The 13,684-nt window shown below is 40.2% G+C and overlaps 1 protein-coding gene and 1 long non-coding RNA gene across 3 annotated transcripts in view; one reads left to right on the top strand and one right to left on the bottom strand.

The window, feature by feature from the left end:
* Positions 1-563: 563 nt before the first annotated feature.
* ME2 (malic enzyme 2) overlaps positions 564-13,684 on the top strand; it is a 49,506-nt gene continuing 36,385 nt past the window's right edge. The window contains exons 1-2 of the mRNA XM_039228850.1: positions 564-784; positions 7,932-8,051. Of these exons, the coding sequence (XP_039084781.1) occupies positions 7,944-8,051 (108 nt within the window). The 5' untranslated portion in view covers positions 564-784; positions 7,932-7,943. The remainder of the gene's footprint in view (positions 785-7,931; positions 8,052-13,684) is intronic.
* Positions 5,577-13,684, bottom strand: part of LOC120229696 — a 51,411-nt gene continuing 43,303 nt past the window's right edge. Inside the window, exons 1-3 of one of the 2 annotated variants that reach the window (XR_005527811.1) lie at positions 7,875-7,921; positions 7,636-7,792; positions 5,577-5,630 (exon numbers count right to left, since the gene is read on the bottom strand). This is a non-coding gene — a long non-coding RNA (uncharacterized LOC120229696). Of the gene's footprint in view, positions 5,631-7,635; positions 7,793-7,874; positions 7,922-13,684 lie in introns of those variants that run through there. The other variant, XR_005527812.1, reaches the window with a different exon arrangement.

The following is a 13,684-nucleotide window of genomic DNA, read 5'->3' as shown; positions in this document are numbered from 1 at the left end:
CTAAAGTGCAGAGGCCTCGCATTTCCTGGGTCCCCCCTCTTCTGCTTCTTCAGTCTCCTGATCTGTATCCAGCTCTTAGTCTCTCCTTCATCCTTTGCGACCTCCACTGGCTGTTCAGGATGGACCCAATCTCCCAGCCTTCCGCTTGCCTCCTGGGGCTGGAAAGACTGGTACCCGCCGACACCCCCACCCCCGGCCCGCCCGCGCCTGCGCAGAGCCTCTTATCGCGCGAACGCGCAGCCATCAACTCGAGTACGCCGGAGGCCCCAGGGATGCGAGGTCCGCGGTAAAGCCGCCCCCGTTCCCTTTGTGGAACGACGGGAGTCGCCTGTGTCTCCGGGACTCCTCTTACTCCACACGGCCCCTCTCGCATTCCTCGGGATCGAGTCCACACGGGCGCGAGCCCGGCCTCAAAACAGAAACCTCAAGGAAACAGACCGAGGAAGGTCCCAAGGGGAAGGAACCCCGGCGCGCGGGCAGCACAGCCTCGGCCGCAGCTCCGCCCCCCGCGGCCCGCTTTCTGCCTCCGCATTGGTCCGCGCGCCCGTCAGTCTCCGCCCGGGGCCGCGCCGGCGGGCCTCCCGGCTCCCCTGCTCACTACGCCGCCTTACTGGCTGCCTCGCCGGCTGTTGGCCGCTCAGGCCAGTGCGAGCCTGAGCCAGCTCCTGCTCCGCAGAGCAAGGCGGAGGGGAGGGCCGGACTCGCCCGCAGCTGAGCATCGCCTGGCTGGGCGGCAGGGCCGCGGCCTCTCCGCCGGCAGCACCACCTGTCGCGGGGACTTCGGGTGAGGCTCCGCGTGGCGCACGGTCGCGGGCTGCTTGGCACTGCGGGGCCAGGGCGGGAGCTTCGCGAGGGCAGCGGGCGCCGGCCTCCTCCCGCCCCGCCCGCGAAGCCGATTGCGGACCCGCGGCCGGCTTCCGCGGGTGCGGCCGGCGCCGACCCGCTTAGCGGATGGGCGGGGCGAGGCGAAGGGAAGGGGTGCCCGGAGCGGGGGCTGAGGGCGGGGGAGTGGTCAGGTTGCGGCGGTCCCGAGTTCCAGCGTCCGCAGCTCTTCTCCGGACACGGTTTTGGGGCGCGACTTCCTCGTTTCCAGGTTCGCTGGTCCCAGGGCGGCCTCCTTCCCGCCCCGGAGTGAGATCCTGTGGCCTCCAGAACCCGAGCATCGCTCCCTCCCGCGTCCTTTGAAGACCGATTTTGTGGCTAGACACCTATTATCAAGTCTTTCTGCAGAGATGAAAGGAGTTAGGCTGTGTGTGTGTGTGTGTGTGTGTGTGTGTGAGAGAGAGAGAGAGAGAGAGAGAGTGTGAGTGTGATGCGTTCGTTCTTGGCTTTAAAGGAAGTTTGTTACAAACTAGTAAGTTCTAAGATTGAAACAGTTCTGTCCGTTCAGCTGAAATGGCATAAGTAGACCAAGATTGGCAGGTTTTTCTTTGACGCTGGTGACAAGCACCTCTGCTTGTGTGGTGGTGTTCGATTTTCCATCCTGAAATTGACTTTCTTATGCAAATAATTCCAGAAAACGTGTTGCCTTTTAGTGGGAAGCATAATCAAAATAATACGTTTTTTTTCTTCAAAGTAATACATCTTAACAGTAGTGCTTCCTTACAAAACATAGTGTTATCTCCTGTCTGATTGTCTTTCCTAATGCTTGTGGCAGCCACTTCTGGGAAAATAGTTAATAGCACTGTTGTTTCTTTTAGTGTTGCTATTGGTAGCTATAGAAGCACTATTGATTGTCACTTATGGTCTGGACACTACTCTCTCTACATGAATCATTTCAAAATAACTTTGAAGTTGGTACTGTTATTGCCACTTTACAAATGAATAAACCCAGGCTTAAGAAGTTTAAGTAGTTTGTAAAGGATCACAGGTTTTAGGTAGCAAAGCCTGGACTTGAACTCAAGCAGAATCAGGCGATTTAGCATAACAGCTCCAGCGCCCTCTTAACTCTGTCGTGTATGCTTTAAGCATTGTTCATGTTGTTGAGCTAGTTGCAAAGTTGTACTCATGAATTTTAATCTTCACTCATGAATTTATTCTTTAGTTTCCAGGCATTCTGGAAGTTAGCGAAGAAATGGTGCCCACATTTACTCCTCATCCCCTGCCCTTGTATTTATGAGTGTATGTATATTTATACACACACACTAATTATAGTAGCTTTTACAAAATATAGATAAGTATATAATCTATTGTTATTTACTGAAATTACTGAAATTAATTGAGTTGCATGTTATTATGTTACATGGTTTGCAGAAATACAGACAAAACAGTTTAACTCTGGTCTTCAAATGTTGAACCTTTAATTAGGTTTGAACTCTGATTTGTAATCTGTATATGACTCTTTTATGGTAGTTATAAGGACTTAATGAGAAGTTAGGCATAATGGCCAGATATACTGCTATAACCTTTATCATATGTTAATAGGAAATATTGGGTTATGCTTTTTAGAAGTTCTTCATTTTCTTGACAAATATACTCTTGTTCAATAGTTACTCCTGAGAAAGAAGTGCTTATAGAATTCTCCCTTAGAAGGTGTTTATGTGTAATGTGTTTTCTTTTATACATTTGTTATGAAAACACATTAAAAATTTTTTAAAAGAAAAACTCATTTACCATTTGAGAATTTCTTTTGTAAATTAATTTCCATAATACTGTAACCTGTATTTAATTTCCTATAAAAATAAAGCTATTTTAAACTGTATAAAGATTCATAATTCAAACTAAATATCAAAATCACTCCACATTAGGATTTTCTAAAAACCTATTTTATTAAAGTTAACTTTTATATTTAAGTCACCATTTTGATTATATGGCTGAATATTATATTTCCTTTGATCAATATGTACAAATTTCAAAAGTAATGAAAAATACAATATTGATTCTGTAGATGCTGTTTAGGATGACATTTGATGTTGCCTGGGCTTGAATGCCGTCCACATTTTCATTACTGACCTAGATATTTAATTTGAAAGGGTATCAATAAATGCTAACCGTGATTAATCTTCCAGCCTCTTAATAAGGATTCCACACCAGAAGATGTTGACGCAGAATCTAACAGGCATCCAGGAAGCACCTTCTGACCGCCTTCGTCTCTTACTACTACTGATAGTGCTTGGATAACTAACATTTATGGAGCACTTAGAGGGCACTGTGATAAGCATCTTACTTGAATTATCTAATTTAAATCTTAAAATGGCCCTGTTGAGTAGGTCCTGTTGTTCATCATCCCCATTCAAGCTATGAGAAGACTGCAACACACTTACTCAGAATCACAGAGCTGGTCTTAAATCCGGCAGTTTGAGCCCCAAGCTGCCTTTGACTACTCAGCTAACCTGCCCGGATATGGATTTTATTGAATAAACTTTCACGCCAAGTAGTCAAGCTCTTAATGATGACGATAAAACTCTAATTGCTTGCTACTTTATAAATACCATCATTACTATACACAGCTCTGCACAATAGAGTTTGCCCTTCCCTAGTTCATTGATGGGAGAAGTAAGACTTCTAAGGCACTGGTTCCCAGACTTTGGGACTCCATGGCAAGCATGCACAGGGGAACCGTTGGGAGCAAACATAGACTGCCAACTTTTAATTCTGTCAGGGTTAAGGATCTTTTAAAAAACGACTGCAATCGTGACGCCTGGGTGGCTTAGTCGGTTGAGCGTCCGACTTTCGCTTGGGTCATGATCTTGCGGTTCGTGGGTTCGAGCCCTGCGTCGGGCTCTGTGCTGGCTGCTAGCTCAGAGCCTGGAGCCCGTTTCTGAGTCTGTGACTCCCTCTCTCTCTGACCCTCCCCTGCTCACGCTGTCTCTCTCTCTCTCCTAGAAATAAAAAAAAAAAAAAAAAAAAACACGACTGCAATCTACCGTGCCCATCTTTTCATAAAAGAAAGGAAATTTTTTTTTATCATCAAAAACATACGAAGATCATAACTAGGACACAAAAACAAAGACCATAAGTTTTGTTTTATGAAAGACTATATTGCATCGTCCCAATGTTTCCCATTTGGCCACAGACCTGTGAAAAATGTGTCACAGACGAACACCAATTCAGAGACCATTTGGGAATGCCTGGGTAATACCACTGATTCCAAAGTGGTGATGAGTCGAGTCCAGATTCAGACTCCGGTCTGACTGCAGAACTTGTACTCGTTGCCCCCAGCCATGACCTCGATCTAATTTCAGGCTCCTTTGCATTGACCTCCTTTGACCCCAAGTAGGAGGCTAAGGTGAGTAGTCTCCAGAAGCCAGTGGCCTGGCAGTTTCTGTCCCGGCCCAGTTTGTAAACACTGGAGAGTAAGTTCCAGGGCAAGGCCGTGTGAATGACACACCAGGGGAGAAACCCCAGGCATAGCTCGGTATCCCAGAAACTCACACGTAAGCAGGCAGCTTGATTTTCCATGTGGATTAAAAATTAGAAGCCCTGCCTTTTGGTTCTTGTTTTTACTTCACTCTCTTTCTGTCTTATCTGCAATAATGTAACATTTTATCTTGTTGCCTCCCCAGTTGATAGTAAGGCTACCTGTCCCATAGTCCTTGGTTCTAATTCTGGCAGAATATTTTTTTTCCTTAAGTTTCTTTGCTTGTTTTTTACTCATGCCTACTGTTTTACCAACTGAGCCACCCAGGTGCCCCACATGTCTACTGTTTTAAAGACACTGTTAAAATTACTTTTATATTTTATTTTACTATCACTTATTAATAAAGTAATTTAAGTGATATAACATCTATATATTTTTGTATGTATTCTCTCATTTGATCATCATAATTATCTATAAGGTAGATTTGACAGGTGGTATTATCTTTATTAAACAGGCTAAATTCAGTATTTGATAGCAAAACTTTAACCCAGAGTTGGAAATAGTTTTCTTGTATAGAGTGCTGATCTTCTCTTCTAAAAGAAAAAATGAATTCTCTTGCTAGCAGACTCAATTCTTCTGGCCACCAAACGTGGGATTTTTTTCCTCCCCGCATACTCAGCAATTTGCTAGTTCTCAGCAGATGTGGATTGGGTGTGCTTTCATGTAACTTGATGCTGACACTGTCCATTATGAAGATAGCTTCACATCCCACAGGTTAAGGGTTCAGTCCCCAAAGACTGCCCCTACTTCAGATGCCAATTGCAAGATCAGGTTGTGACCTATACTTCTGACCTATAAATTGAGGCTTTCCGCAAACCCCTCCTCAAATTGTATGATTTGCTGTAATGGCACACTGAACTCAAAGAGAGACTTTACTTGCTTGTCTTTACTGGTTTATTATAGAAGGATGCAACTCAAGAACAGATGGAAGAGATCCAGAGAACTGGGTTTTGATGGGACTTGGGGGAGGACGGGGAGCTTCCTTGCCCACCCTGAGCGCGCCAACCCCTAGTATCTAGGTGTGTTCGCCAGCCTGAAAGCTTGGCACATCTCCTTGATACGGAGTCTCTAGCCCCTGTCCACTTCCCCTTTATGGAGGCTCCAGAGGGGCTGGAAGTTCCTGCTCTCTCATCGCTTGGTGTTTCTGGTGACCGGCTCTACCCCAGGCCTTTGTAGTCATCCACTCTGGGTCACCTCAAAATGGGTGGCTTCTTCTGAATAAAATATCCTCCCATCATTCCAAAGATTTTTAGGATCTCTGTGCCAGAAACTAGGGCCAAAAAGCAAATACATTTCTTATTATACATGTGCTGATTACAAAATGCTTACCCCCCGCCCCCGATTTTCTTTGATTTAAAGTAAAAAGTATTCCCTACTATTTTAGATTTGCCTACCTCACCAATACACTGCAATACTAATACAATCTTTTGGTACCAAAGTTTTAATTGTGACACAGAATGCTATCTCTCCTGGACCAGTGCTACCATTTCAATTTCTGTCTTCTTAAAATTTGTTTTGAAATAACTTGAAGGACTTTGGTTGCATACATCATACTTCTCGGGCCCTTAGTAGTTCACTGTGTATTTTCAAAACAAGGGTGTCTCTTCCATATGGTTATCAAATTCGGGAAACTTGAAATTTTACAAAGCTTTTATGTAAGCTATGGTGTGTGTTCTGGTTTTGCCACTTGTTGTCCCAGTAACTGTCCTTTATAGCATTTTTTTAAATTCAGGTTTTGCATTTAGTTGTCATATGTTTAGTCTTTAAATTGTAGTAGTTCCTTAGTGTTTTTCTTTTAGGACATTAACTTTTTAAAGTGGCCCAATTATTTTGTTGTATATCTCTTGTAATTCTTTATTACTGTCATTATTGAAGTATATTGGACATAACGCACTGCATAAAGTTAATGTACAACATGTTGATTAGATATATTTATATGATTTATAGATATATGATTGCTCTTGTATTGATAATTATTATTTCTAATGTTACTTCTTTTTGGTGGTTGAAACAAGATCTAGTCTTTAGGGCGTTTAATGATCATAATACAGTGTTGTTGTCTACACTCACTGTATTATGTATCAGATCTCTAGGAATTATTATCTCTAAGACTCTCACTGAAAGTTTGTACCTTTAAACATCTGTCCTATTCTCCCCCCCCCCCCGTTTCTCACAATTGTTGATGTTCGTATAGTCATATAGACTTCTTGTTTTTGTGGCCATACTTATGCACTACATTTATGTGAAATAACCAGAATAGGTAAATCCATAAAGACGGTAAGCAGATTGGTGGTTGCGGGCATTGGGGGAGGGGGAAAGCTGCTTAATGGGTACAGTGTTTCCTGCTGGGATAGTGATGGATATTTTGGAACTAGATGGAGGTGGGGTTGCACTACACTATGGCTTTTCTAAATCCCTCTGAATTGCTTACTTTAAAATGGCAAGTTTTGTTATGTGAATTTCACTTCACTTAAAAAATAATCCCAATGAAAATAATTTGCTGCATCCCCCTTGATTTCTCAAAAACTATACATTCCACTAAAAACTTACTGTAAGATCATTGCAATAAGTTGTAATGATTAAGATAAATGGACATTGCAGATTGATTTTTTTTGTAGGAGAATTGATATACAGAAGAATCTGTTATATTCCTATCATTTACTATTTAATATACAGAGTTTTTTCATTTTGAAAAATTCCCATATATTTGTGATGGACAGGAAAGGGTAAAAACATAAAAATCTAGCCAATGTGCATGTTTTTCAATGTTAAGTAACAGGTTTTTTGAAAATAAAATATTTAGTACATTACATAATAGAGAACACATAATATATAAACGCTGACTATATTAGTACATTAAAATTCTACATCTAGGTTAAGAACTTGGTTTTTAAATTTTTTTAATGTTTATTTTTGAGAGAGAGAGAGAGAGAGAGAGAGAGTGTGTGTGTGTGTGTGTGTGTAAGCAGGGGAGGGGCAGTGAAAGAGGGAGACACAGAATCCAAAGCAGACTTCAGGCTCTGAGGTGAGGCTCGAACTCACAAACTGCGAGATCATGACCTGAGCTGATGACAGAGCCACCCAGGTGCCCCTAGGTGAAGAATTTGAATAGCTTGTTTTCCTCTGAATGTTTATGTTCCAGGCTTTCCTGTTACTTAACTTTTCCACCTATAGCCTAAACTTCCACACCCATTTACTTGGAACTCATGTTTACTAGGTGTTACCTTGTTTCTTAATCTCTCAATTTCTTTCTCTCACAAATGGGAGATACATACCTGCTACACTTAGGTGGATTAGAAAAAGAATAAGTGTTTAGTACACACTTTAGTATATGGTATATACAAAATAGCAGTGATTAGTAACCAGGGACTTAAGAGTGTTGTCCGTCTTTGTCTTCACCCAACTCATATTACTCTTTACAACCCTTGCAACCTGTAGAAACATAAATGTGCTTTGAAAAAGCCTTTTCAGTTGGAAAATTAGGCTTTCTATATTTGCTTTTGAAAACTGATACCTGATGTGCATGCAGTTCTACAAAAAGTTTCTCATTTATTTGCTTCTTTTTCCCCAGGTTCAAGGAAAGATGTTGTCCCGGGTCAGAGTAGTCACGGCTCCTTGTACTCTGGCATGTCGTCATTTGCACATAAAAGAGAAAGGCAAGCCACTCATGTTGAACCCAAGAACAAACAAGGTTAGTAACATTAATGCTAACATAACACTTTCTCTCTTCCTGGTAAAGGTTTGATATTTTAGACTGATCCAGTAAGACCTTTTTGTATTTTGTAGCTTTATCCTGAAACTATTCAGAGGTATTTCTTTTTCTGCATGCCTTTTCACTTTTCTCCACGTGGCAAGAATCATGGCTGCTTTGTGGCTCCCAGTTTCACCCCTCACAGCTTCTACCACCAGAAAGAGATAGACTTTATTTGCTGGTTTCAGCTCAGAAAAATCCCTAGAATAGCAGTCTGGCCAGGACTTTTTGCCAGGGTGAGGGTGGGATATTTAGATTTACCCAGCTCAAATCAGGTATACTCATCCTGGACCAATCTAATTGAGCCCTTGGAAGATGGAGTCAAAACTGTAAAATAAAATTTTGTCTCCCGTCCACTCTTGCTTACCTCCACCCAGCTTTTTGGACGCAGATCACTGTATACATGTGCTTTTGCCCATGAGTCTCACAGTGCTGCTTCAAAGTGGAGAGACTTCGGATCCTCTTTACAAGTCTTGGGGCAGAAGTGATGGGCGTTATTGATATCTAGCCCTGGCCTTTATTCTCTATCCAAACTGTGTTCACTGGGCAAGTGCCTCTCTCTTTTCTAGTGGTGGTATTAATTGGGAAATACACACACTTCTGAAAAGGGATTTCTTACAGAAAGCTTGTAAGAGGATACTTTGGATTTATTGTAATATGTGAGATTTACCTCTTGGGAAGGGTGCATTCAGATTAAGTTGTGATGTATTTTAAAATGATGGTCTTCAGAAATTCGCCAGTCTCATTTGTTTCCCCTGGTGGGGATTTCGGTATAATTAATTGTACCGTGTGATCTGTTTTGAAGGATTTCAGGACTTCAGGAGGAAATTTGATCAAGGGTCAACAGAGCGCCTTGTCTTTGCATTTTTGGTACCTTACACAGAATGAGAATTCAGTAGGCAATAGCGAATGAAATGAAGCTTAATGAGGGATGTTCTCATCCTCTCTTTTTTTGCCTCACTTCCCCAAATCTTGCTTGCTCTCCAAGATGCACCTCATTTAAAATCCAGTTCTCCTGGAGAGCCTTTTCATACCCCTATAGACCGGAATAAACACTCCCTTCTCTGAACTCCTGTCGCAGTTTTTATCTTCTGTTCCTTTCAGAAGTAATCAATATATGTTGCTATGTGCTTCCTTTCATGTCTTAAACTATCATTGAAGTAGTTGATGGTAGTTGGGTTTTCGTGAAATTATATTTCTAACTATATTTCAGGTTCCTTTAGGGATAGAGACCATTCAGAATTTCTTTATATTTTTTACAATGACATGCGTATAGTAAACAGTTGCTAAATATGTTGGTTTTATTTTATTTTTACCCTTACAGAAACGATTTAAAATGTACTGTAAGGAGATTATAGGAAATTTATAAAATACTTTAGGTGGCCAGTTAATTTTAAGGAGGAGGGTAGTCTGAAATGCATTACAGTACTTCTGTAAAGAAAATAAAGTCTAATGCTCTGGCCCTCTGAAATCTCCAAGGTTGGATAGCATCTGTATGGTTATCTCATTGAAGGATCCGTTTTGGAAGCCCCTTACGAGGCAGGAAGAGTTTTTTTTGTTGTGTGTGTTTAAGAAGGAACATAGATTAGTGATTCCCAGTTTGAGGGTCATGACCTTCTTGGGAACTTAAAAGAAATCAGGTATGTGCTTCAAACATTGTAGACTAAATGTCTTAAGAGTGTGTTGCTGCTGTGGTTAATAAAATAGTAATTTAAGGCAGTACTGAATTTTAAGATTCAGTAGCCTTTTAACACATCCCAGAGGGGCGCCTGGGTGGCTCAGTTTGTTAATCATTTGACTTCAGCTCAGGTCATTAATTCACGGTTCATGGGTTTGAGCCCCGCATCGGGCTCTGCGCTGAGGGTGCAGAGCCTGCTTTGGATTATATCTTTCTTTCTCTCTCTCTTTTCTCTCAAAACAAGTAAATAAACTTAAAAAAATAAAAACAGATCCCAGAAATTGGAAGGATGAATAGGACAATTAAGAAATAAAAATTTACAAAGTTTGTAATCTTTTAAGATGTCTGTAATCACTGTCTCCTAAAAGCATACCTGTGACTGTGTCTGTAAGACTTTTTCATTGTGGCAAATAGTGTACAGTTTACACTATTTAACCATTTAAAATTGACAGGTCGGTCACATTGAGTACATTCAGTGTCATGCATCCGTCATCGGAAATGGAAACCCAGAGCCCATCCAGCAGCCACTCCTCATTTCCCTCTCCCCGCCTCAGCCCCTGCAACCACTAATCTGTTTTCCCTTCCTATAGATTTGCCTATTCTGGTATGAATATGAAATTCTTTATGAAAAATGTTAAGTCCTTATACTTTAAAGGGTTGAACATCACTGTGCTATGGTATAAGCGGGAGTTTAGGTGTTAATTTGAATTTGCTAGCCATGAAACTTTGGCTCTTCATTTAACCTCTCCAGACCTCAGTCTTCACACTTAAATCATTAGGTAATTTAGCATTTTGAAACATTCAGAAGGCTATGCAAGTATAAGATTGGATTTCCCCTTTCATCCTCATGCTCATTTGGCTATTTATTTAATTTGAGAGAGAGAGAGAGAATTCCATGCAGGCTCCGTCCTGTGAGCTCAGAGCCTGACATAGAGCTCATCCCACGAACCGCAAAATCATGACCTGAGCCAAAATTGAGAGTCCGATGCTTAACTGACTGATTGGCTGACTTTCTAGATAATTTTTTGAAACTCACCTCTGCATCTTTTGTTGTAAAAAGTTTGCACTTGCCAGTTTTGTACCTGGAACTCTGGCTTTATGGTTCTTAGTTCTGTGAGGTGTTTTGTTTGTTTTTATTTTAACTTCCCCTGGCTATATGTCTGATAGGTAAACTAATTCAAATTTTTATTGTTTGTGTAAATAATAAGAATCATATTATGACTAATGAAAAATCGCATTCCTCCTACCCCAGTATATCATCTGTTTTTATTTTGCCAAATCCCCTTAGAAGTATATCCACCTTTAAGATTGTAGTATACAATTTTATATGCCATTTTACTACTGGGACGAGTATAAGTAATCTCCATGATGCTTCATAAGCCTTTTATATACGGCTGTGTCATAGTTTAGTAGATACATTTGGAATCACGAAGACTAAATAGAGACCCCGTTGACTCTTACAGGCTGTGTTATCTTCAGTATAGATATAACCTCTTTGGATCCCAGTGTCTTTATCTAGACTGCTGTGGAGAAAAAGGAAAATTATAAAGCTACTTTAGGTGCTATAAATTCTTTATAAATGTGAGTTTCCCCCTTCAGGGGATGTTTTGTCATTTAGTTAGCCATGACCCTATTATTCCGTATTGTTTTCAATTTGGACATTATGAATCATTAGTTACTAGTTGTCAGTTTTGTAAGTAGGTATTTGGTAATTTCTTAATCCCTGACAGATTATGCTAATTGCACGTGGAAGGAAAGGTGTAGAAGGGGCCTTTTATTTCTCCCCAGTGTGTTTACTTGTAACACTCAAATCTCATTAACAGATTTTTATCAATATTATGTGAAAAAATTAGGTGTGTCTAAAGTAAAATAGCTCAGGGGCTCTTTCAGGATTGGCCAAAGGAGGTATACTTCTACTATGTTTATTGGAAGGGCATTGCTGTTGCATAGATGAGAAAAGGGCAGACTTGGAATAGGTGGCATTGAGGGATGGAGAGAGAGAGAAGATGCTGACTGTTAAAGAAGTAATCAAGGCATTCATTTTAAGCTAATGTCATCTATTAATACCAGGCTAGCAAATTTAGGCGTTTGATTAACATAAATACTTAGCGTTTAAAAATTTTTATATCACTTAAACTTCTACCCTGCATTATGAATAAAATGCTTTTGAGTGTTCCTTAAACCTAGATAGGAAATAGGCAGTGACACCTTGTATAGCCAGCTCATTTATCTTTGGCAGTAAGATAGGCATTTTTAAGTTAACTCATTAATGCATTTAAATCTAAAGTTCACGAGTGCCTGGCTGGCTCAGTCAGTGGAGCATGTGACTCTTGATCTTGGGGTCATGAGTTTGAGCCCCGTGTTGGGTGCAGAGATTACTTAAATAAATAAATAAATAAATAAATAAATAAATAAATAAATAAATTTAAAAATAAATAAAGTTTAGCTTTTCCACTTTTGCCTTGTACTAGAGTTGAAAAGGCAGTAAGAGTGATCGTTTGGGTTTTTTGCTCTAGTCCTTAATATTTCCTTCCTCCTTGCTTCAGGTTTAGTTTGCTCTTTCTCTCCCCTGTAGTTTCTTAAGGTGGAAGTTTAAATTTTTGATTTGAGATCTTCCTGCCTTTTTAATGTGGGCATTGACGGTTCTAAATTTCCCTCTAAGCATTGCTTTCACTGCATCCTAAGTTTTAAGTCCTGAGTTTTGGAGTTTGTGGTGGTTTGGTTTGGTTTGGTTTGGATTGGTATATGTGTTTTAATTCATCTCAGAATATCTTCTAATTTCCTTTGTGATTTCTTCTTTGGTTAGTTGGTCATTTAGGAGTTTGTTGTTTAAAATCCAAATATTTGTGAATTCCCCAAATGTCCTTCAATTATTGATTTTTAATCTCATGGCATTATGGTTAGAGATCAGACTTTGGATGCTTTAATAAATCCTTTAAAATTTATGGAGACTTGTTTTATGGTTTAACATACGGTCTGTCCTGGAGAATATTCCGTGTGCACTTGGTTTGAAGGATGTATCCTGCTGCTGTTGTGTGGAGGGTCCCAATCATGTCTGTCAGGTCTAGTTGCTTCATGGTGTTGTTCAGGCCTTCTGTTTTCTCAGCCAATTTTCTGTGTAGTTGTTTTCTCCATTATTGGAAGTGAGGTATTAAAGTCTCCAACTTGTCTTTCTTCCTTGGATCCTGTCAGTTTTTCCTTCATGTATTCTGGACCTCTTTTACAAATCTATATATGTTTATAATTGTCATATCTTCTTAATGGATTAACCCTTTTGTCATTATAAGATGTCCTTCTCTGGTAACAGTGTTTACTTCAAAATCTGTTTGGGCTACTGTTTACATGGTATATCTTGTTCCATCCTTTTACTTTGTACCTAATTGTTTTTGCTCTAGACAGCATAAAATTGCCAACCCGTGTCTTTTTATTGTAGATTTTAGTCCATTTACATTATCTAATGGTTGATAAAATACAATTTAGTCTGGTATTTTGCTGTTTATTTTCTAAATGTCTTTTTTGTTCCTCTGTCCCACTGTTGTTCCTTTCCTTTGTGTCAAATTGATATTTTCTAGTATACCAATTTAATTCTCTTGTCATTTCTTCTACTGCCTTTTTCTGAATTATTTTCTTAGTGGTTTGCCCTGGGGATTACAATTACCATCTTTATAACAATTTAGTTCAGATCGATTCCAACTTAATTTTAATAGTACACAACAACTGTTGCAGTATAGTTCCACCCTTTCCTTCGGTGCTGGTTTGTCATACAAAGCACATGCTTATGCATTTTGTGATCATCAGTACAGATTTATAATTATTTCTCTTTTTTTAAAAAAGTTTAAACATTTTATTTTAGAGTGAGGGAGAGGGGCACAGAGAGAGAGAGAGAGAGAGTCCC

Source organism: Hyaena hyaena, unplaced genomic scaffold (assembly GCF_003009895.1).
Source record: "Hyaena hyaena isolate Hyena2069 unplaced genomic scaffold, ASM300989v1 scaffold_33, whole genome shotgun sequence".
Lineage (NCBI taxonomy): Eukaryota > Metazoa > Chordata > Mammalia > Carnivora > Hyaenidae > Hyaena > Hyaena hyaena.
Note: the sequence above shows the minus strand (reverse complement) of the source record. Positions and strands in the feature narration are given on the sequence as shown.